A 25659-nucleotide genomic window follows, 5' to 3' on the forward strand; every position below is an offset into this window, starting at 1 on the left:
GCCTTGCTTTGAAGGAATTTCTATCGCATTTCCTTCCTTTCATTATTCTCTCCAAGATTTCTTCTCTAAACGTGCTTTAGTGGACTTTCCAGTTAGTCAGAGGCAATGGGCTGACAGAGCAGGGAAGACGAGGACACAGAAGGAAAGGCTGCGTTTCCAGCAACTTGGCACCTCTCCCCAAGAATGCAAGAGGCTTGCTCTCTGTAGTCTCCTTTCCAAATTTCCCAAATTAAAAATGTCCTTGGTCCCGGGGACACTGTTACATAACTGACTAAGAAAACTGTAACGCCCAAAGCAAGACAAGAAAAACCATCATTTTTGATGCTAACGGGCTTGTTAAAGGGGTGTGACTGCTGGAAATGGCTAAAGGCAGGGTGATGTGTGAACGTTGCAGAAAGATGGTGATTAACTGCTACTCCACCTACGCCAAACCCTCCTTAAAATCATACTCACTCTCCTCTGTTTCAGTCACAGTTCCTCTATGCTGGAGCCAGTTCTCCTTGAGACTGAATTGGTGGAAAAGAGCTTTATTCTGTGAGAAGGGAGAAAGAGAACAATGAATGAATGTATTCCTGCCCTTTGGAAAACCACAGCTGTTTACAACATGTTCCAAAAGAGCTAGCCAATTCCCCCCCCTTTTTTTTTTTTTAAATATGGAGTCCACCCATCCAATCTTAGAGGAATAAACTGGGAGTTGCCTCAATTAATGCCTGTGGAGTTAGAGATTCTGAGCAACGTGACAGACCTTGGCCAAGGCCAGCATCAGGCAAAAAACCTGATTCCTTGCAACATGCTGGAGAATATCTAGTTACTACAAACATCCACAGATTCTTCTACTAAAAATAAACCATCATTTCCCCATCCCAACATCAGCCTTGCTTTTGGATAACGCGACGTAGAGATGGTTTCATACTCTGCTGTAGCACAATGACTTTCCTAAGGGACATAGGCCAGTTATTCATTATGATTATCCACCTGCTACGTCAGCTTCTACAAAACTTGGGCCAGACACCTCATTTTGCATTCCCTCCCTCAAGTCGAATAGGAAACACACTCATTTTTGGTACCGTATCTCTTTCTGTTGGGCTAAAAAGTGCAAATCTTTTTCTTATATGACTTTTTTACTCTTGTAGTCAAGTTTCTTGCCTGGATGTTTTTTTCTTTTTTTCATCGATGTTTAAAATTCAAATTTGTATCACTCTGGGGACACTGGGGAAAGTCTGAGACGCCAAAAGGCACCACAAAACTATGCAGAATGTGGGGAAGCCAAGGACACGGGGCTGAATGGAATCTGTACCAGCACAGGGAAACCGAAGCGAAGCAGGAAAGGGTAGGCAGGCTGTAGCCCCAGACTTCCCAGCAGGCTGCGCCCTGTCCTGCCTGAGCCTGTATTCATTTTAACGAGGAAGAAATGTGGAGCCAGGCAAGGCAAGGACTCCAACAGGGATCACCCCATGTCAGATAGAGAATGCTCTGCCTTACCTTCCTTTGTGGTGAGTATTCATCTACAGTGCTGAAAGGATAAGAACGAGAAGTCAGTCCTTGTTCCGAACTCAGAATAACACAGTTTTAGGCACAGAAAACTAACTTTCAGGCACTGGGTAGAGGCTTTCACTTTTCCAAAAGAGCAAACACAGTATTCATTAGTTTACTACATAGAACACACTTGACCTTGGGCTCTGGATTTGACGCGAATCAGGAATAAAAGAAGCTATCTCTTTAACAGTACATTTTGTTTTCTACCCACAGAAAGTGAGCATTGAGGGAAGAACTGGATTTAAGACACAAAAATTCTAAGTTTTCTCAGTTAGAGATAGATTTTAGGTGACATTAGTGTTATTCAGGAAGCTACATATGTCAGCCAAGGTGCATCTTCTCCAGGATGTTTGTATGCATGCTGAAACGGGGGTGGGGGGCTGCGGGGTGGTGTAGTCTGCAGGTTCCCAGCTCAATTATTAGTCCAGAATCTAAAGATATTTCACAATCTTGTATCAAAGAGGCAAGAATATGTCTTATATCATTTTATTTGAATCTATTATTTCCCATTTTTATGTAACTTTTTAATGGGATGTATTACATTCCATTAATATATTTAATGCATGAATTAAAGGTTCCCAACAGTAATAAGGCCTGCCTTATAGCATAGACCAACTTCCATGTGGGGGATTATTTTGATGTAAAACCTGTCTTTCTTTTTTTGTTTCATCTATTTGTTCATATTTTCATATTAGTTTTAGGCTATCAAAAGGCCAGCAAAATTCACAACATTCATTTTAATATACTGTGCTAACTTGTACTTCATTTCTGATTTTCTAAACGTGTGATTTTCATGATTGAGGAGTAAGGCCTACATATGATTTATTTGCTCCCTAAAATTATATAGACATTTAATTTGCAATAGGATCTCCCTTTCCAAAAATAAGTCAGGCTTTAAATCTAAAATCTATAATCTGGAAGGCCTGAATTAACGTTTTCTACGTATGAGACGTGCATTTGTGACTACTGAAATCTTAACAGAATTTTTTATAACTTGACAAGAGATGTCTTTCACATTTGCTAAATAGAAACTACGTTGTAAATCACAGAACAATTTTCCCCTTCATATTAACTTTGCAACTCTACCTGAAAACTGAGTAAAGACTTGATGTTTTCATTTGCCTAAGTTAATAAGGAGAGTTAGTATAATCAGAGTAAAGTCAAGTATTGACAATTTGAAAGAGTAATGATAGATACCTGAGGGATATCGAACAAGCCAAAAAGTCATTGAGTAAATGGTTTCCTTTAATCTTTTTAAATTGATAAAGAAACCTCAGAGAGCCCATAAAATTGAGCTTTTAAAATGCCCCATGACTTGCTGGGACCTATTTATAAAACATTTTTTACTATTCCATTAGAGACAGCTATGAGCCCCCCAAATTACAAGTGAAATATTTACATTTTTAAAATGAAGTGATAATTTATTAAATGATTATTTTTAGTACCTAGCTTATCATGGCTCAGTTTGTTTCCCTTGTATCAAATATGGTTAAAAAAATAGTGAATAAGCTTGATTTAATGTTCACTCATTTTGAGATATAAAGACAAAATACACAATTTACTAATAGAAAAACAAAAGAATTAAGATGAATCTCCAATTCAAAATGTTCAAAATGTACTTCATAAGATATACCAAAGTCTATCATATTTGCTACTTTCTTTCATTAACTATAATGAGGAAAATTAAATACTTACTGACGACGGTGCATTCCAAGTATCTTTTGAAATTCTTTCAATTCTTTTTCAAGTATTGGATATTCATATACATCATCCAGTACGTTCCTGTATATGGTCTTGGGGAAAAAAGAAAAATGGCAGTTGAATAGGTTTAATACTCACTTAGTAAGTATTAAGACTCATAAAATGGTTAACTTGCCCAGTGAAATAGGTGGAATCCAGAACAATGCAGGGGGTTAACTCAGGTACCAATGAGATCCTGAGTGGGATTACACTCCTAGCCCCTCACTCAACTCACAGGGCTGCCTCACAGTTTTTAGCGGCTATAGGTAGGGAATGCTGGAAATCTAAAGATCCTTGACCGGCTACTCCAGAATTCCATGTCTATTCTATATTTTTAAAAAATGATATCCACATAATCATTTGGGAGGGAAAAAGATCAAAAGAATTAAATTACCGAGTTGTTTTGAAATAACATTAGTTCAGTCAAAGAGTTGTTTAAATATTTTTTAACTGGATGTCGAAATGATATCTGAAGTTTGAATTCAAAGTGATTTCCTTCATGAAAGGCAAAATCAGTTTAGACACTTGCCTATTCTGAAATAGAACTCTTCCTTGCTCAAATCCTATTCTACCCCTTCTCTGTGTTAGCCGGCATGGCTAATATGGTTTTGGTGGCCAAAGAAATCCAACCGTCTACAAATCATCTGCAGAGATTAATTTTTGTTGAAAACGTACTGCAGCCTATTATTGATTAGAAAAATATATCAGTTTATCTAAGTCCAAATGTAAATCCAGGTTAGTATTACAAGTTATTATTGCTTAAAATTTTCAAAATACACTATGTCCTAAAAAGTTTCATAATGCATGTATTGTCAATATAGTTTTTAAATGATAAATAACGTTTTATCCAAATCTTGTATGTATGATAATGGTTAGTTCATATTTATAATAAATCTCAACACATTAAATAGTATCAAGTTTTGATATATGTTTTATTTTACTTTCCATAATTATTTTATTTGCACTCTAACTTCCCATGACTTATATAAAATAACCTTAAATTAGTGAATGTAAAATTTGCCCTCCATGTTTATTCACAATAAATTGTCTAAAATTAAAAAACTAATTCTATCTATCTAAGGACTATCAGGCCTTAGAAGCCAAAACAAATTAATACTTCATTTGAATCACAACTTGAATACTACAAAAAGTGAATGACTGCAACCTACAAATGAGCTTTTTGAAATGCATAACTGAAACTAAAATCAGTCATTTGGCATCAGACTATCTGGAAGTTGTACATTACCTTTAAAAACATTTTTGAATGTTCATCTTCATGTAACCAGTCTTTGTACAGAGAAATCCACTGGGAAACAAGATGTAAGACCTTACGTTTTCGACAAGGAACATCTGAGGTTTCTTCTTTGCCTTGATACTTCTTAGCAGAATAGGTGCAAATGGTTAAGAAAGCATATTCATTGTTGAAAATAAAATATGAAGAAACTCATTTATTCTTGCTAAAGCACATTTTCTAAAGAAGCTACAAGTTCTAAGAATGCAGGAAGAAAAGAACATGTGCAGTGTAGGGAGAGCAAAAGGTGTGCACTGAAGAGCAGAAGCAAACCCCGGGAAATGATGTACATACACTTGGTGACAGGCTGTGAAGATAAGGGTTAGATGATGGCACTGACAGCTGCTGACATAGGTCCATAGACAGCATAGGTTTTTAATGCCACCTCAAAGAGATACTAGGTGGCCCATTAATTTCAAGGGGGGCTCTAAGAGATCTGGCCACATTATGATATAGGCAGGCACTGCTTCCACAAAAGTCAGAAGAGAACTAGTCTAGATATTCTTTGATCTTCAGAAATTCACAATTCTGTAAAACCAGTTACTTCTACAGTAGCCCCCAATGAGCAGAGATTTCTGGAGCATAATTTGTGATACTTTTCAAATGCTTGTTTCTAGGAATTTACTTGGAAAAAGGGACGGGCTAAACGTACAAACGTAAGTAGAAACGGCTGCTAATTTTCATGTTCACTGGAATGAAAAACAAAATACAGAAAACCTAAATGCTTCAACTATTGAGGATAGTTAACTAAATTATTACATATCCATTTAACAGGCTATTCTGCAGCCATAAAACTGATGGTCCAGCAGTACATTTACTGACAGAGAATGCTCACAATATATTGTTGAGTAGAAAAGTAAGAAAAGAATATGCTAGGATGACCCATTTCTATTAACTGCTTATTTATACAAATAATCCCATTATCTGGACAGATATACTGAAAGCTAACAGTGGCTTCTCAAGGTAATGAGATTTCAGAGTACATGAATTATTTTTACTATACTTGTAAGCATTTCCTAATTTATATACAATGACCATGTGTTAACTATGCTATTAAAATTATATAAAAATAACAACCTCAAAGGCAATGTGCTTAAAGCCTGAGGGATGAGACAGAAGCTTGGTGTTTTCCAAACTGACTCAGTGTTTTGTCCCCCAAATTATTATTTCTGAGCATCTTGGACACATTGAAACGTTAACTAGGTATACGAAATTCTATAATACTAAACACAGGTAGGCTTTGGGGTTGATGGACAGGATTCTGTATTTTCTTTACTGCAAAATAGGAATAAATTCTGTATCAGGCTTTGTAAGTAATTTAAAGCATAATTCAGTCTCTGTCTCCACAACCTGCGAAAATACATTAATGTCACCTGATTTCTTTGATTTCTACCTGTGAAATAAACTCAGATAAACACACAAAGACTCTGTTAAAATATCTGTTTCTTCCAGTTTTTCTCTTGAAAGGCAAAAATAGAAAGATTTATGCTACATTATTTCCACTATGCAAATGTCCTTTGCTTCATGTAGCTATCATGGCTTGACTAATATAAAGGAAAAAAAAATCTGGAAAGTAAAGAAATACTAACAACTTCTTTTTTTTAGGTCAGCATATGTAAGTGAAGAGATGAGCTTTTTACTACAGTTGCGTATACATTCTACAATTGTGGACCTGCCAAGATAAAGCGATTTGGGGGAGGGAACCTTCAACTACTCTTCTTCATTCATAGTTACTAAACATTTATTTGCTTAATTTTGTTCTCCTCCTTACAAGATGAATTTCAAAAAATATTGACTGATTAAATTTACATTTGTGTTAGTCTGATTTTCTATATCAGGGTATATTCATTCTTATACATTTTTCCTATGCTATATTATATTGATTTACAAATTTAGCTGGGCGTTTGGGGGAGAAATAGTGAGAAGGTATTGGGTGAGAGTTACACCTTCAGTGTAATGCAGCGAACATCAGCTCACCTAGGGCTGTGAGCTTAAACAGTGCTCTTTATGATGATAAAAGCTGAAAGGTATTAAATTCTACCACAATAAAAATAGCCATCTAAGATATCCAAACACAGTATGAATCACTCTAATCTACAAATAATGTTCAAAAAATAAAAAATAATTTGGGCTATTGCTTAGAAGGTGATAGTAGTAGGATATATCCTCACTAAGATGTACATCAAAATATCTCAGATTAAATATGGATGCCAAATTTTTCTAAGTGGTTTGTATTATTTCATAAGAGGCAGAATCTGCAAATATATCAAAATAGTCATGTAGAGAGACTCGTGGCTTAAAATGTTTAACAATTAGTAAAAAGACCTCTAAGAATTTGAACTAAATTTTCGTATAAAATGTCTTAGTAAAAGACTCAAAACATGTTTATAGCCAAGTAAAGATTTAGAGAGTCTTCAGATTTAGAGGAAATTCTTTGAGGCATTAAATTGCTCAATGATAATCACAAATAATATTACTATCATATTTATACACAATAGTTCAAAGGCATCTAATATGTTATAAATCAAACTGTATAATTTAATGGATGGTAAATTTTTTGGAAATATGTTAGCATTACAATGTAGAAGAAATTAGCTCATAGATATTTTTCCAAAGCATTTTTAAAGAAGGAGGAATTGAAAACCTTGTAATTATTGCTAAATTTCCTAGTAACACCCCACTTGGAAGCAGTGGAATAAATCTGTTTTTGAAATTTTCCAAATTCAAAACTAACTAATAATGTTTCAAGATCAGTTTTATGAACTGGTTCTAGAAAGTTTCAAGATATCTGTAGCTTTACGTGGCCACACAATATAATACAGCACTAAAAAGTGATCACCATTTCTAGTTTATATATTAAGAGAGATTATGCCATTTATGGCGTTTTAAAGTATTATTTTAAGCAAAAAATGCTGTAAGGTGGGGGAGAAATGTAACAATTATTTAACAGGAAAGGGACATTACCAAGACCATTATTAGGGCTCAATAAAACTTAGGTAAATGAAAAAAAAATTCATCTTCCTAAAAATTCTCACATGGGCTCAACAGAATCTTTAGTTTGGTTTAATAAAATCCTGACAGTTAACAGGCTACTTTTAAATGCTTCCAATGCATTTTCCTTAAACAAGAAACACTGGAGACTGAGTAAGTTGACTTGGCGTGGCTTTTTGACCTTTTCATCTGTTGCATCTCTTCTATTCAGTGTATAAATCATAAAGCTTCCTTAACTGGTTATTAACCTTCTAATCACATCCATTATTCTAAACAGCATGCCTGACAAAGCCCTGAAAAGACGACAGCTGATGCCAGGGGGTAGTTTAGATCTCCCATGTGGGGGAATGGCTCGTCTCCCCTGGGACACTTGCCTAGAAACATGATATCACATATGTATACTTCCCTGCCCAAGTGGTCTGGCACTCACTGATTGATTGTCTTATAAGTTCACTTATTACCAATTCACTCAACCTCTTGACTCTGGGGTTTACCCAGTAGGCCAAATTTGCCTCCAAATTTCTAATAGGTATGAAGAAAACATAATAAACAGTACAATTTAGAATATGAAAACAGCAGCGCTGCATTTCGAGGCCCCCCTGTCTATTCTGTCTCATTTCATCTTTTACCTTGGATATCATTACATTAATATTGAACATATCCACACTCGATCAGTGGGTTGAGTAAATTAAGAACGGCAGTTAATTCCTAATGTGAGACATCTGCCTGCCGGGAAGGCGACACAGCATCCTGAAGTTAATGAAGGATATTGCCTCAGCAGCGCCTGGCACAAGTCGTCAGTTGTCATGAAGACAGTGTACGTGAGAAGGAAGTCATCAAGGAGGGTCTCTGCAAAGAAAGGAAAACAAACACTAGGTAAGCAGGGCAGTGATAAGAAGGGCAAGCGCTTATCCAGGCCCCAGAACAGTGTACACAGTAGAAATATGATAAATGGTGGTGGGAGTGGGAGGGGTTAGGTAGGAGAATTTTAGCCACAAAATACATTATTTATTAAAGATTTTTAAAAGTCCTTACACAAAATGCCTCAAGCAATGAGATATGTATATTGTTTTTATTGCAAGACTCTAAACATACAACTCTCATCATTCCCCCCGCCCCCAATACATCATTTATATTTGTTGGTAAAGATGTTATGAAAACCCAATGCATAAATCATGTGCTTTTAGAAATAAATTTTGTAATATTTCTGAGGGATACACTCCAGTCCTACAGGGAATGAAGCCTGCATGTTCTAATAAATTAAGGCTTTCTAAAGCCATTTACCTAAGTCTATGGCAAGAACAATGGATAATAAAACCCAGGTTCCAAGGCCATTCACATTTATCTCTCAACTGTATCTGTAAGAAGCTGAGAATCTGGTGTGTGAAGAGAGACAGAGTTAAGTCCAGTGAAAAATGGAGAGCAGGTATAACATATCACACCATGCTTCCTCCTAATTCCTTTTCTACCTCTTCAACCAACAAGAATAGGTTCCATTTTTATTGCCTCTTTGTCTTGAGTGTTCCTTGAAAAGTCCAGCTTATACACAATATGGAACCTTAAACTGGCAAACGCTGACCTCCAGTGTAATTTCCAAATCAACAGAAAAGATGTTATACCGAATACAAAGTCAAGCTTTTGCCATAATGCTCTTTTGCTAGCCTCCTTAACTTGGCATTCATTTTATCACATGATTTAATTTTCATATCTTTTTCATTCTGGACATCCAATTTTTAGTTTTTTAAAATAGTAATAAATGATAAGAATAGTGAGTGAGCTTGTATACTCAGCACTTATACTCTCTAAAATCTATACACTATAAATGTGTAGGCAGAGAGAATTGCTACAGCTCCATGCTGAAGATGGGAAAAATTCCAGAAGTTTTAGAAATAACCTGTAACATTTACTTTAAAAGTTGATCAATGCGAAACAGCAAGGCTATGTTTATGGACACAGAACTCTGATAAAAGCGGTTGTGGGTGACTCTACAGTCCTTTGTCAGCTGCAGGGGTTAACTTATTTCTATGGTTTGTTTATGTCGCAGAAGTCAAGCTAATCCTTATCTATGCAGGTAAGTGGTTGCAAATGGTAATATTTAATAACAACCAAAAAGAAAAAAAAAGAAGGGTATTAAGGGAATTGTTTTTCAAAGATATTTATTTTTAGATAAGCAACAATACTCCTTCTTAAAAACTAAATTTGACAAGTGGCACCTAAAATGTAAAATAAGCCTAAACTTATAATGTTGTATCACACTGCAATACGTGAACAGTCACTGGCCTCACTCACTATTACTCTTTGGCAAAAGCAAGTTCTCAAACAGATGGGCTTGGCCCTTGCTGGGCACAAATGAAGTCCAGAACAAGAAAATTGTGGGAATGTGGCTGGTTGGACAATTTAATGTGAGCGGACATGCACAGCCTACATTCATAGAAGAGCTAGGAGCTCCCTACTAGTCTCTTACAAAAGTTTCCAACTAGGCACAAAAAGGCAGGAGAAGCTTTATTCTAAGATCTGCCCCAAAACTAGTTAACCTGGCAGCACAAATTTATCACTGGTCATCCTAACAAAACATTTGGGATATGCATTTGAAACTGTGCATGTCTTTCATTACCGGTTTTTAAACAGTTGAAATTAAAGTCAAACAAAGGTAAAATGTCTGAATCCCTAAGATATTTTGGAATACAATTTGAGAACGAGCACGCCGGGATGCTACTGAACAGCAGTGTTCACAAATTGTAACATTTCTCTGTACTAAATACAACTGATGAAAATCCTCAACTTCTCTGGTCTGATTAGAAATTGATTTTTTTTTTTTTTTTTGGTACATTCAGTGTTAGATACACGCAGCAAGGAGCACAGAGTAGCATAGAATCTATTTTAGGGTTTTCAATAGCCCCTTATGGCTTGGAGCCAACGATGTACAGAAACCACTTGGTGACAGTGCTGAGAACCCTACATGTTTAGCATTTAAAATGCTTGCTGTGACATTCAGTTTCAGACTCTTCGGGATGTTCTAACACTTAGCTAATTTAATGAGGTTGGGATGATTCTCTAATCAAGAGTTACTCCATTAGTAGCTGAGATTAAAAAGAACACCATTAACTTTGACATAACCAGTCATTCCGTTCTGGAACAGCCTTAGATAATGAACTGAGTGACTGTGAGAGTCTGGTTGGATGGTGGGAAAACAATTTGGCATTCAATTAAATTAATCAGCTCACATATGACAATATTTTGTTAAGGGCTTTGACCCAGAAATGCTTATTTTCCCCACAGCTACTACCATATTTAATATTCAACGCATTTACCTAATTATCTCTCTGCCATAGAAATATTAATTAGATAAGAACAATAAGGCTACATGAAAACATCTCCAGCTAAAATCCTAATGACCAGAATAGCTAAAAGTTGTTACAAATAGAATAGATTCCCAACATTCCTCACTCAAATTTTCACTATTTAACTACCACATTATTCTGAAATTTTTCTCTATATAACGAGCTTTCCTTTATTCTTTTTCAGCACTGGCATTTTTTCTTTTTTTTTTGATGCACATGAAAGTAATTGAGTGATATCAGCAAAATGACACACTTCAAACAAAAGTGCATTTTATAATAGCCTTGCTTCAAAAAAGCCTGTCCCACTGGTATTTAAAGATATTTTTAGAACCACGATGGCGATACGAATGATCCCCTGAAGACTATTAACCAACAATAGCCATTTAAGGAGACTAGCAAATCGACTGGCATCCACATTAAAACACTATAATTATCTATTATATTATATAGTGCTTAATTAATAGTAATTTAAAGCCAGGCAGAAAGGCACTTTTGTGTATAAAAGCATCGTTCATTTAAATACATTCATAGTTGCCATATACACTAACATTTTGAATAAAAAGATGTATTCTTTTGATTTCTAACTCTGTGATTACCTAGGCATTAATATAAAAAAATCTTTTCTTTGAAATTCTATTCATTAAATCAATCACTAAATCTAATCTCAAGTTCTTGGCTCATCACTGACAAAACTATTCAGCCATCCTTTTGGGAATATGCCCTCCTCCACCCCACCCCAAAAAACAAAATTTTGTGGTAGTTGCTTTTTAAAATATAGGAAGTATTCTCGCAGTGTAAAAGTAACATGCTGATGACAATCAAAACTGGAAGGCAAATACTATTACAGTTTTAAGTACTACGTAACTTGAAATAAAATATATCAATGTGCAGTCAAAACCAGGAGCCTTGATAGAAATGGCTTTAAAATCGTGTCTATAACTAGCCATAATGTTAATACAGGACTCTTCCCAGCATCTGTTACTGATTTTATTTTAAGGCATAAGAAAAGAATTGTCTATTTTTATTTGATTTTACTTGAATATATTTTCTTTTGTATAAATTAAAATATTTTTAAGTCTTATTTTAAGTGCATCGAGCACTAAAAGTTTCCATTTTTATATTTGCAAAACACAAGTGTTTCTAGAGCATCCTAGAGTTGTGTCAAGGTGGAATAGTACAGATCCTTTTTATAGGGTTCTGTTATATAAATGTAATCAGATTAGAGGAACTGATCTAAATGTATCCAAACAGTCTAAGCTTAAGGTTGTTGTTTTTTTCAAAAAAGAAAAAAACAAAAACATAAAAACAAACCCTGAAGTCTAGCAATCATAAGGAGTATTTAGGAGCCATTGGAGAAATCTACTTGAGTTATTTTTCAACACTCATAAACGAAATGCAGTGCAATAATGAAACCACTCATCTGTTAAAGTGAAGAAATCACCAAGAAAGCAAATGAAAAGAATTTGACAGACAACTGCCTATAGTAGCTATTTAATCTAAGTATGGTGGTGTGAATATTCAACATTTCTGTACTAACTCATATTCCCTAAAGTACTGTTAGCAGTTTTGTTTCACCTGTATTTCTACCTCAGAGGCAATGGAATTTACGGCACTCTAAAATATGTACTACTTAACCTTCATTTCAAGGAGCCAAGAAAAGCTTTGTACTTGAAAGGGCCCATTTCTGGCCCTGGAATGTTACAACTTAACCATTATTTTTTGAGATGCAGTGCCAAAATGTACCATGTAATTTGATTAAGCACACACATAAAAAAATGTAATGTTCATGTTTGAATCACAGGTTAAAGTGCTATGCCGTTAAAAGCTATGCTTTTTCAGTGCACTTTATATTTCTGAAAGCAATATTACTGACCTCCAGTGCAGCTGTTTACCACAGCTTTTAAATTCGCTCAATTCCTGCATACTATTACAATTTCACCAGAGGATTGCTTAGCCATTATAAAACTATTTTATTTTTCGGTATTGGTTTCACAAGAAATGCTTATTCATCTAATGCTGTTTCCATAGCAAACCTTACCAGTCACCCCTTTAATGATAGGAACTTGTGATAGACAGGGCTTGAGTGGCACTCTTCAAATAATAAAATTTGTTTTCATTTCAACTTGTAAAATTTGGTTTTGGAATCCCATCATTCTTTCTTTAGGAAAGAATTATTTGAATACAGCAGGTATTATGTTCTTAGCTACATTCCATTCCACCTCTGCCTTTTTAAAATGTCACAAGAAGGAGCGTGGAGTAATAAACGCAGTGCTTGCCTACCTTCTCCACACACAGGCATGTTTGCAGGTCCTGCTGGCATTAAGAGAGGTGACAGCCCCATGAGCTCCTGTTGTCCCAGCCCCATTAGCTGCTCTCAGCGGCTCGGCACAATTATAACACTTTTGTGGCTCATGCGTGGGTCTGCCACACCTGCTGGGCAGCTCTGAAAACCATGTAGAGTGCAAAGGAACTCAGAGAGCTGGCGTTCTACCTGGGTAGCCTCAGAAATGTACGTCACCTCTGTGGGCTTTAGTTAAATCACCTGTAAAACGGATATCATAGCCACACGGAGCAGAATTGTAGTCAGGATTAAACAGTATATCTAAAGCATCTGCCAGAGAACCTGGCATACGTCAGGCACTCGATAAATACTGCCTGTTCTTTATTTTCCTAAAAGAAAATTTAAATCCTGTCCCAATTCTTAAAGTGCCACCTATCAACCAACAAACACTGAGTATTAAGAACTGACTGATATAAGGCATTTGGTAAGAGGTTGGGGGGTTGAGAGACAGGAAAGCACAAGAGTGATCCATGGCTTCAAGCTATTAATCAGAGAGCGAAGACAGACATCCCCAAGAAATGCACTAAGTAGGGCAACATTTCGACTGAGCAGCACCCACCATAACGTCAGGGGAGGAAGGGCAGGCTCCAACATGCCGGGAGGGATTTACCAGACAGGTGGCACGTGAGAGGACCCCTGAACTTCTCAGAAGACTTGGTGGAGAAAGAGGTGAAGTGAATGTGAGTAAAGGAGTGCAGGTGCATGTGTCTGTGGCTGAGTCACAAACACGTGGCCTTGGGGCCTTGTTGAGTCCTTGAAAGATATTTTTTGTTCGATGATAATATTTACAAATCAGAATATCTGGCAACACCAGGCCTCCATCTCAGTGGTTAGCCACAGCTTAGCGCTGAATTGATCTTTTTATGCAAGGTGCATGTTCCAGTGTATCACAGTTCTGAGCTGGTTGGCTTCACTTATTCATATTAACTGTCCGTGGACATGCAAGTTTTAAGTCTTGGTCTGTGGCACAGTTGTGAAACAGTAATGGGAGAGATCACATGGTATAACTGAAAAGTCAAGCTAGAAAGTAGGTTGGGACCAATTCCTAGAGGGACTCTGAGCACCACGCTAAGGATCCTGGGTGGGGCTCCTTCTATAGGAAAAGGGAAGTGAATGGAGATTTTCAAGGTGAGAAGTGGTAAGAGATACAGATTATGCTTGCTGCATCAAGGAAGTCAGACTGGATAAAGGAAGAATGAGAGGGAGGATGTGTTTCCTTTTAAGCACCTTGAGCCTGGGTTCCCTGGGTTTAAGTGATGCTAGTGGGCAAAAATGTCAAAGACCAGAGCTTGTTAAAGAGGCTAGATGATTCCAGGAGCTACCGTATAAAAAGGATGGCTGGAAACATAAATTCTCAGATACAATCCTGGAAAGATGGGAGCAGTGGTCTGAGGGTTGAGCTGGGGTTGGTGCTCAAATCTGGGCAATGGTAGGAGAAAAGTGAGTTAAGGAAGAGGAGAGAAAAGAAAGAGAAAAATGAGAATTGGGAGACATGAACAAAAAAGAAGAACTAGAAAAAGAGAGCAGATTGTAAGTGTCAAAAGTTGTTGGAAGGATGTTCATGAGCTTAGGTATTCAACGGCCATTGGATTTGGTGTGTGGATGGGTTCAGAGTGATGCCCCTTGGTAACTGGTAGGGGCATACTCTAGTTACATTAAAAGGAACTAAGGATATTCTGATAATCAGCTCTCACACCATCTAGCATAGTATTTTTCCCCAAGACTCTTCTTGCAGTTGTATAGCTCATTGATTAGTAATAGCAGTTGCTCTCACAAATGAGCCAGGATGAAAAATGTCTTCATAATCAATGAAAGCATCATGTTATTTAACAGTATAGATTAGAACATGGAAATTCTCATGGGTATGAAGGCTTCACTACCAATCTTCCAGCATCTACCAACAAAAATTAATATATGGTTATGAGATTCACTCAGTTCCTCCATCTCGTATAATTAACATCACATAATGCATTTCTAGAATACAAACTGTGTTCCTAAGTACTTGTCAATTAAACATTCTAAAATTTCATGAAACAAATAAAAAATAATTTAAACATTAAACTTTATGTAAGAAGTCTGGGGCATGGTTATTTTAGGCAGTAACTCTAATACTTGAATCAACCTCCCAAGCACCAAGAAGAATCTCTACGATCAGCTTTCTTCTAAAACTAGAAATATATCACGATTCTGAATGCTAATTTTCTCCTGATCATTGTGAATTATTAGCACTGAATTTCAGACCAGTAAAATTTTATGTATTTATTTTTGTCTCTGGTTAACAGAAATTCTAGGGATACTAAAGAGAAGTTATTTTCCTTAAAGTTTAGCAAAGGAGAGTCAATTGCCTATTTTAAAGCCAAGAATCAGTATGATAGTTCGATATATTAAAGATAAAAAGATATTCTACAAACTTACTAATTTAAAGTAAATGCAACTAGCGCTCTTTGTAAACAATCTGGCACAAGATCTTACACAAACTGAAAACTTCCAATATAGGAAAATTTAATCTACTGCTTATGTTTAAAAATATTTCTAGGACAGATATTTCAACTAATAACTGACAGCAGGCATGCCTTTGTGTTCTGGTTTCCAGCACGGTCATTAGAGTTCTTTTCAATAACACATAGCTGCTTTCTTTCTCACACGGGTGAAAGGGGAGACTTGTGGTTTAAGGTCACACAGAAAGGTTTGGTGGCAACCAATGACAGAACACCTATAACTTACGATTGAGCTCTGTGCTCTCTGAAATGAAGAAGACAAAATTTTAACACAAGGCCTCAACTTTTGTAGGGGTTTGGAATTTGACTGGGGAGGTCACAGAAGGACCATAGAAAGCAGCCTACAAACCCAGGCTGATAAATTTCCCATTCATGTGAATATCTGAGCAAACCTCACAGCCCAAGCCCTGCCTACCGCCACCACCCAACACACATTCTAGCACTAGAGAGTCCCAAATTTGTTTTGTACCACCCCTATTTCTTACTGTGTACCAGGAAGTTTTGGCGGGCAATGAGAAAAGTAGGGAAGACAGTAGCTACTCTACTCAAAAATAACCATCCAGTGGCCCTTTATTGAACATATACTATGTTCTGTACCGTGAGCTTTACCCCCATCATCTGTGCTCCTCACATGCACCCTAGGAGGTCGGTCTCAATTTCTCTTTTGCAGGATGATGACACTGAGACTGAGATAAGGGGAATAACCACCAAGTTAATGCAAGTTAATGTTAAAGGGGCCTAGGTCCCAAGGTGGGCTGAGCTCCAGCTCTGGCTCTTTCACTGTACTATGCTCCCCTGAGGGTGTGGACCCTCAGTCCATCCTGGGTGGGGGTGGGGTGGATGGAGTGCAGGAAAGCCACAGAATCCTGGGTTTGGACAGAGAGAAGTGCCGTAGATACGGGAACTTGGTCTGTTTATTGACCTTGAGTTGCCAAAGATGCCCCTCTGAAGTCATTTTCCACCAAAGTGCCCACGTGCTGAAGTTCCTTTATTCCTTCTCAAATTTTATTTTGTTTTTATTTGCTATCGAAAACCTGGCAATAGCAAATAGCTATAAGAGATGGGCCAATTTTCTCTTCTAAAGGTAGAACTGACAAGCCCATGGAAGGATTTTGATAGAAGCATTCATAATGCTTTCAAGATGTGTTAATGGTCAAGTATACATATTTATATTTTTAAAAACTGAAATGTATAGGTAGAAACATAAATAATTTTTTTAAAAGGGCTAACTATAAATTTCTTTCCTTCCTTCTAGATAAATTTCTCCCTATTAAATACTATGGACATGGAAAATCATCAGTCACATTATATTTTGTTCACAGGTTCCTAAATCAAAAGAATTAACTTTCATGTCAAAGTCTTGGCTGTCCTTCAGCTCAGTTATCATCTATGACTTTAAGCCCAACATTTGTGTAAAAAGTCCATTAAACATGTGTCAGCTGCCATTGGCCAAGATATTTTTGCCTTTTGGCTAAAGGTGCTCAAACAAACTCCTCGTCTCAAAATGGCTCCAATGTACCAGTGTTGTTTTGTTTTAAAATAGGTTTACTACTCACATACCTAAGAATACCCTTAGGCTTTTCTCTTAGTATTGAAATCACATGATTCATGGTATGTTGATGCACAGAGCAGTTATGTAATAGGCACATGTGAGTTCTGAAATATCGCCAAGGTTATAATAGTTACATACAATTATATACTATAAGCTACTTTTAGAAGAACAAATTTAATTTGTGTTGTTAAAACTTCTTTGAAACCATCATATATGAAATATTCCTTAGTGTATGTTTAACTTATTTTATAAAAAGCATTTCTAACAACTCATAGGGAAAATTTTGGAGTGAAAGACATAGAATTCTCTTGCTCAAATTCACTGGCTCAAATTGGACACAAGAAAGGTACTTACAGTTAAGTAAACCTTGTATGCTAAGAATACATGAAATTATTATCAATATTCATGTGTTGAGAAGACTAGAAGAGCTAATCCAAATCACTTTATAGTCTTCATAAATTATTATACAATGCTTTAAATCACAATATATTTATATATTTTTTGAAGAGACAGAAATATATAATTACGGCTTAAGGTGTAAAGTATCAAAACAAACCAACATAAGTGTCCATTTATAAAATTACATGGCATTTTCTTTTTCTTTAGGAATCAAACTGTGATTTTTCTTGGCTATAGTGTTCCCCACGTATTTTAAAACCAAACCAAACAATATATTTCCCAACAATATATTTCACTTGCAGCTAGATGTGGCCACACCTAAGTTTTGGTTCGTGAGATAAAAGCAGAAACCACGTGTGATGAATAGGTGTGTCCATCTTGACTTAAGTCCATCGGACTACCTGGGTTATACTCTAACTAGCATCCATCTGGGTCCGTGAGACAAACCATCTTGGTTCATCAGATTCTAGGGACACTTAGCAAAGAGCTAGAAGGACTCTCAGTCCTGGCTGATTTCAGAGTGGCTTTGCCAGCTCTGAACGACATTTCTCTATTTTTATTTTCACTTGAGAGGGAAGGATATTTATAACCTTGTTTAAGTCGCTGTCAAGAGTTTTTCTGTTATACGCAGCCGTCCCTCAATACAAATGATATATACACACAGAAAATTTTTAGGAACTCAACACGTGAGCAGTTAATGTGATCTGGTTCTCAAGTTTCTCAGTTAGCAAAAGCAGGAAAAGTTTATTTAAGGGGAGAAAAGTATTGTGAACTTATCCTGATCTCACTACTGTGGATTCTAGAATGTGCTGATGAAGACACATTTGCTTTGCATGTTTTTGGCTATTTTTTTAAAGAACAAACACCCTCTATCTCCTCCCTGGGGAGATTGTTAAATAGTGTAAATTGTCATAATAATTCTGAGATGTGCATTCACGTTATGCCAATTGCACTGGCAGAACCTGAGCTTGCTAAAATATTTCAGAAAAGTCAGCAGTGGTAAATGAAAATGACTTGTGATACCTTCCAATTTAGATCAAACTGAACCAAGACACAAGAGGCCACATTTTATGTGACCAACTCTGGGGAAAAGATCCAAAATTAGGATGAAAATATCTTCACTCTGTTCTTTTTTTTTTCCTTAACAAAACACATGACATAGATTTACAATACCTATAAGCCTACTACCCAAAAACAAAATATGTGGTATCAAGCTAGACAGGAAGAAAATTTAAGGGGGAAAAAAAATTCTAACTCACTGAGTACTATGTAAACTCTCTTCAAAAGAAGTATATTTAAGGCACATTGAAAGGGATGTAATACAAAGGAAAATACCAGATGCTTTAATATTAGAACTACTATCATGAACCCTGCTACATACACCCATTCACCTAAAACTATGACCATTTTTAGACTGAGAATTTAGGTAGAAATATCCAGCCAGGTATGCAGCGGGCAATTTTAACTTGTACTTTTCATCTTCACACTAAGTCAAGCTAATCCAGAATTAAACAATCTAAAAATTAAAAGATTCACCAAATATCCTGTATGCCGAGGACAAACAAGAGTAGTAATTCGGAAACACAAATAGATACAGAATTGCTCTGAAAATAATTTTCTGTCACTATGTTGATTACAACAGGATATTTGGGGGATTACGACAAGATATTTTAGTTTTCCACACTTTCTGCTCACCCACATTTAGCAATTCTGTCTAATTTCATATTTATTTCTGAGATTTGGGGGAAGGACTGCCAGCCAAGTAGCAGCCTTAAGTAGAAGGCAAAAAGCTGCAAACAGAATGAAAAGAATGGTTTCAATTGTAGAGCAAGAAAGCCCCAAGGGCAGAAAATGAGGATAATGGGAAATGGGAGAGAAGGTTATAAAGAGAAAGACTGCAAAATTAAATGAGGAAAAGCTTAATTATAGGTAAGTTAAAGGCAAAAATTCTCCCACTCAAAGATATCTATCCCTTTTAGACATGTGCTTGTCAAGTACAGCTATTCTGTGGCATTGTACCTTTTAAATGAAACAATAATTTGACTGAAACATGCTGTGAGAGATTAACATGCTGTAATTATAATCAACAAATTGCCATCCACTAACAGTCCCTCCTCATGCTTATAAAACTATCTACTCTTACATAGAAAAAAAAATCACTTTTTTTTTTTTTTAAAGTTTCTAATAGGATGCTCAATTTTGCTTGAGGAAAATGTCACAGCATTTAGAAATACAAGCAAGAACATCTGATGAGCTCACTTTAGATCCGTCAGCTGTGTGGAGATGACACACAGAGATCTCTGAGGGACAAAAGGGGAGAGAGAAAAGAGATTTTTTTTCATCCTTTGACATTATCTTAAACAGTCTCAAGTAATTTCAGTTGCTGATGTTACAGTAAAACTGTGGTTTTGCTAAGATTACTAGATGGTCAAAATCACTATTGACACAATATCTTTTCTCCATGAATTTCAGAATCTGTTGCTTCTTTCCATTTGCTGCTCCCCAAATGCCTGACTCACATCACACATTTATGTCTGGAAATACAGCTGGACATTGAGACAATCACAAATGTTTCTACTAAAGTTCAATATTAAATATGGCAATAGACGCAAAGCTCACTGAGAAAACATGGTAAATTTAAAGACTAAGATTTGAGAACAGCATTTTCTTTTTACAGGAACAAAAATCCATTTCCCTTTCAGAAGAACAAAAAAGAAAAAAATTTCCAAGAACAAAAATCAGCACCAAACTAACTGAGAAACTGTGCTATAGGGATTATAGAACCACAGATAGAAAAGAAATAGAAGTACAGCCTTCATTCTTAAAGGGCCTACATTAGGAAGAGACTATAAAAAGAAAACTGAACAAAGCTGTTATCTTTCTCAAATTTATTTTTATGAGAAAAAGTGCAAGATATAATGAAGATTTGTGTTTCGAAACAACCTTCATCCTATGTCAAAGAGACTATACAAATTTAAGCCAATATTTTATTCATATAATAAAATTGAAAACTATTAGGACTTCATAATTCTACGTGAACTTTGTGACTTACTAGACAGGGCCTTTATATTTTATATTTAAAAATAGATTGCAATTTCATATATTCTGATTTTTGAAAATTGTTAATTCATGTATATACTTATGGCAACTCTCAGTGTACCACAGTATTTTATTATTGGTAATAATTTATCCTCCAGCCATTCGAGGAAATTAGAGATGTACTGAACTACAAAGAAAGAAATACCTAAGGTTTCCATAGTCATCTATCTAAAAAGATGAGTATCAAATTAGGCATTTGAGGTGGAGGGAAAGTAATTCAGGAGAAGCAAATACAGTGTAAATAAGAGAAATAAAGCAAATAAAAGGTGCAAATGTGACTAAAGGAGAAAGTCCATTCATTTCTATGCCCTCCTTTCTGGCTGCAGTTTACATAGGGAAACTCCTCATGCTTAGGGGGTTTAATGAGATACGGAGTTGCTTTTCAGAGATAACAGACCAAAACCACAAGTCATGCAGCCTAAGCATGTGCGGAGGAGAGAACTTTGACCTCCAGCTACACCCAGAACCAAAGTCCCGCTTGCCCCACCGAAAAACCAGGACATACCCGGAACTTGAACACTGGAGCCCTTTCAGAAGCAAAGCATCCATTGTCCACAAAGATCCGGTGTTGAAGCCCTTTTACCATAAATGGCCAAGTTCCAAGGTCCTCCAATGAAAACTTGTCCCACCAGCACTTCTGCATACCTGTTCCCCGTAACCCCTTAAAAGCTCTTAACCTAGTCCAGCGAGCAATTTGAGACACTATAAGGTCTCCTATCTTCTCGGTTGGCATGTTCTTGATCAATCAACAAAATTTTCCTTATTCCAAACTCTGACATTTTCAGTTTTGGCCTTTTGAAGCGCTGGGCATATGAACTTGGTTTGGGTAACAAAATCACAACCAGGACTGACTTTATACAGAAACAAACAGTCACATGTGTATTTCATTTAGAACAGTATGAAGGAAAATCTCAAAGACCATCTATCTCACATCGTCTCTAGGATACGGCCTTCGCTCTAACACATCAGAAAGGGGTTGAGATTTTCCTTAGAAGTATTCAAAGAAGAAAGCCTAAAAACTCTTGCTAAGATGCTCACGTTTTTCAACATTTTTATAGCCAGGAGGCTTAAGAGTTTTAATTTGTAAGGTAATTCTTGCCCCCTGCATATTTCATTTTCTATTTCCTATCTTTAGATACTCTTGAAATTAATTTCCCATAACCTGACAATATTTTTGCTTGTTTCTAGTGCTCTAGACTTACATTTGATCTCAAAGTATCTTTAGAGATCATGTGGTGTCAATATGAAAATGATGCAATTAAAAAAAATGCATTCCAATGATCCATTCGAATTCTAAATAGGGACTGTTTCCCTGAAAAGCATGCAGTACCCCTACTTATATCCTTGTGCATTAAACATCTTCCTTTGCCCATTGGTTATGCTGTAATGAAAACTTCCACGTTTCCATTATTAATCAGTGTATGTTAATGACTTATGCTTCAGCTCTGCCTCACTTCATTTCACCTTGCTTCATTACCAGCAAGAGTATTCATTAACCCACCATCTCCTGGCAGTGTAAAAGCATCAGTTCCCTTGTTACTACACATAATATTGCATGTTCAAAGGTGGTGTGAATAGATTAGTCCAGAAGATGAACACCTCAGATAAAATCCACAGTCAAAATCTGATTTTTAATCACTTCGCACGTGACTGGCCTGGTAGAGCATCCGCTGGAACCAGGACCCTCACACCCCATTTCTTTTGTAACCATCCTGAGGCACTCAGCTCACCCAGGGGCCATCCTGCTCACAGCTGGAAACCAAGAAGCAGGTCTTTGTGCTGGAGATTAGATAGCTCTGCAGTGGCTACTAAAGCACCTGATCTGGGGTTTACAGCTAGAGTTGAATGGTAGGTTTTTACTTCATTTGTGCCTTCCATCCCTGATTCTAGTCACTAGACAAAAATGATCTCTGGAGTAAAGCTAGTGATACACCTGGGTTCATCCCCATATTCAAACGATCACTCTATTTCCGAAGTGGTTTAGTTAACTTCTTCCTTAGCTTCTCTGACCGTAAGATGAGGATAATTATCCTGTACCAGGATCCATCTAACGGAGAGGAAGTTTGGGTAAATGGAGTGGTGTCTTGAGCCATCTTCAAATCCTGGCTTTCAAATCTGAAAGGGGCCTCCAATGTCACATGGCCTAAGTCCTCTGCTTTCATAAATGAGGCAACTGAGAAAAAAACTTCTACACAATTCTAATGATGTCATCACTTTATCAATATTAATGTATAGTCTCTCAATGCTTCAATTACAACAAATACATTACGTTCTCCATATCAGTAATTAGGAGAGAAGCTACGTGAGCCACCAAAAAACCAAACCACACCAAAGAAACAAAACCCAGAGTACAAAGATGATAGAGCAGAGCAGAAACCATACTCTAATGTGAGCACCTTCCTCCTAGCTCTTTCTGGACAGCACTTTGGGGATTTTGATTGCCATGTGGATAGCTGTTTGAAGCCTTCTCTTTACCTGGAGAAGCCAGCCTTCACAGAACAGTGGTTCCCTACATCTGCTTAAGAGGCACACCCAGGGCAGCTGGAGGGGCTGCTAATGAATTTAGTTAGCCTTTCGTGGATGTTTTTTATTAGTGTCTATGCAAACAAAACTAACCTAATACTTAAAATTGACAGTTTCATAAAGCTGAAAAAGCCCTCAAGTGGCATGGTAGTCCAGTGATTTGTCTTGGAGGAAGCTATTTTCCCAGGTCAAGATGGTTAACGGCTGATACCAAACATTTGCACGGATGCAGATTCTATGGCTTCCAGCTGTAACTACCATCTGGAATACCTACACCTACGTCACATTTCTTTTACTTCTTTCCTTTTTGTTTTTCCTCAATTAAGTCTACTTCTTTTGGTTCTGAACTTCGTTGAATAGGACCAGAAGTTTCATGTTAATTCTCTAAAAGACGTTAAATACACATATCCTCTAGCTTCTTTCTTTTTAAAGACATGTGGACACACTCATCTTAAACCTGCAATGATATTGATTATTTAGCATCCATCATTTAATGGGCACTACTTCCCTACTTGTTTTTGGTCTGACTCCCTCCACTAGAATGCAAGCCCCATGAAAGTAAGGAGTTTGTGTATTTTGTTGACAGCTCTTTCCCCACATCTGGAAGAATGCCTTCATAATAGCAGGTCGAAGATATTTGTGGAATGAAGGAATTAAATTTTCCTAAGGTATTCATCCTGTTCACATAGAAATTGAGGAATTAAAAATGCACAAAAGTAGCGTATGAAGCTACAAGGAAAGAAAGGACAGGAGGATGTGGCTAGCATAAGAAATAGGGTGTAGTAATTTCATCACTAGGGGAGAACTGCTTTTGTCCAGCAACAGACTGCTTCTGAAAATCCCAAAACAGCTTGGTAATAAAACTCTGCAAATGGGTTTTACTAGTAGCTGATAAATCAAAGCTAATCTTTGGAAATGTTACAGCATCATTTGTCAGAGGAACTTAAAGTTTCCCGTCGGACAAGGTTATATACAAACATACTTAAATTATCACCAGGCACAGCCACTGAGCCTTGGATGCCAAGCTTCCTACCCCATCAACACTTTAACTGCTCTCTGAGGTGAAAGAAACGTAGTCATTATATAAAGTAACATGAAGTTAGACTGAATAGCCTAAATCCTTGTGTAACGGCTGGCTCAGTGATGGTGATTTCAGCTTCAAATGACCGCAAGTTTCTGGAGGCCGTCTATGTGAATTCTAGTGTCTCCTCCAGATCTAAAATTCTATGGTTCTGTAAAATATGGAGAAAGAAAAGAGGTTGGTATAGATCCTCTGAGTCAAGGGGTTTACTGATGAAAGATACTTCAGAGATCATCCTGTGTATGACTTGCTCAAGGTCTCGGGCTGGTTTAAGAGGGGAGCCCAGATCTGGGAAGTGAGACTTCAGAATCTCATTTTAGTACCTTTCTACTTTGCTGTGTGCATTTTCTTCTTCCTTAAAACATTATTTCTTACAGAAATACATTCTGTGAGACCTAAGGACCACCCAGAGATTTCTATAGTGTGACAGAACCTGGGCACAAATCCAAATGGGTTTTGTTTACTATACCATCACCTTCTCATTCTAAGAGTTGAGAAATCAAACAGCTGTGTGTCCAATACTTCTGTCTCCTCTGATTGTTTCCTTTTCTTGAAACCATTTCAGTGGATGGACCAGTAGTGCAAGTTTGTGAATTCTGAATTTCTCAGGCTGCAGAGGCTCCAGGGCAGGGGCCAGTGGACATGAGGCTGGACATAAAGCCCTGGAGAGGGAATGGGGAGGGGAAGGGAAGGAAAGAAGAAATGGGTCCCTAACTCTTAGAGGAAACTATATATTTACAACTATTAGAAACTTGGAATATATCTTTTTTTTAAAAAAAGGGGGAAGTGACACAAAGTCAACATTGAATATTTGCATCACCCATGGGAATTTTAAAGCTGATAAGGCTTAAGCGCCAACTCAGGTCTACTGGATCAGAAACTCTGGGGTGGGACCCAGGCATTGGTATTTTTTTAAAGTGTCCCATGTGCAGCCACAGATAAGATCCACTGGTCTATGTGTTACATGACATTCCGAAACTAAAAAGAGAAGATCAATACGAGATGATTTTATGTGTACATAAATTGCACCAAATCATTGAGAGACTTACCACCATCTAAAAATGTCTGTGCCTACCCTCAAAAAATTTTAGTCTTGCAAAAGCCTCGCTGCTGCTACAGGGTTATTAAGGTCTTGCCACCTTCAAGAGAAAGCCTGGGTCAGAGGCACCAAACATCCTTCCAGAAATCCTAAAAGGTAAGGAAATCAAAGAAGTTCACCTCACGTGTCTTCTGTCTTTCCAATGATCAGGAGACAAGCATTCTTAAT

General features: G+C 36.9%; 1 protein-coding gene across 10 annotated transcripts in view; it reads right to left on the reverse strand.

Moving 5' to 3' along the window:
* Positions 1 to 25659, reverse strand: part of RAPGEF5 (Rap guanine nucleotide exchange factor 5) — a 430438-nt gene that overhangs the window by 37186 nt on the left and 367593 nt on the right. For all 10 annotated transcript variants that reach the window (XM_074340840.1, XM_074340846.1, XM_074340842.1 and 7 more), the window contains 5 exons: positions 8329 to 8407; positions 4523 to 4667; positions 3232 to 3329; positions 1483 to 1513; positions 454 to 532 (listed from right to left, as the gene is read on the reverse strand). In XM_074340840.1, coding sequence (XP_074196941.1) covers positions 454 to 532; positions 1483 to 1513; positions 3232 to 3329; positions 4523 to 4667; positions 8329 to 8407 — 432 coding nt within the window. The remainder of the gene's footprint in view (positions 1 to 453; positions 533 to 1482; positions 1514 to 3231; positions 3330 to 4522; positions 4668 to 8328; positions 8408 to 25659) is intronic.

This window comes from Rhinolophus sinicus, linkage group LG09 (genome assembly GCF_036562045.2).
Source record: "Rhinolophus sinicus isolate RSC01 linkage group LG09, ASM3656204v1, whole genome shotgun sequence".
NCBI classification, from domain to species: Eukaryota; Metazoa; Chordata; class Mammalia; order Chiroptera; family Rhinolophidae; genus Rhinolophus; species Rhinolophus sinicus.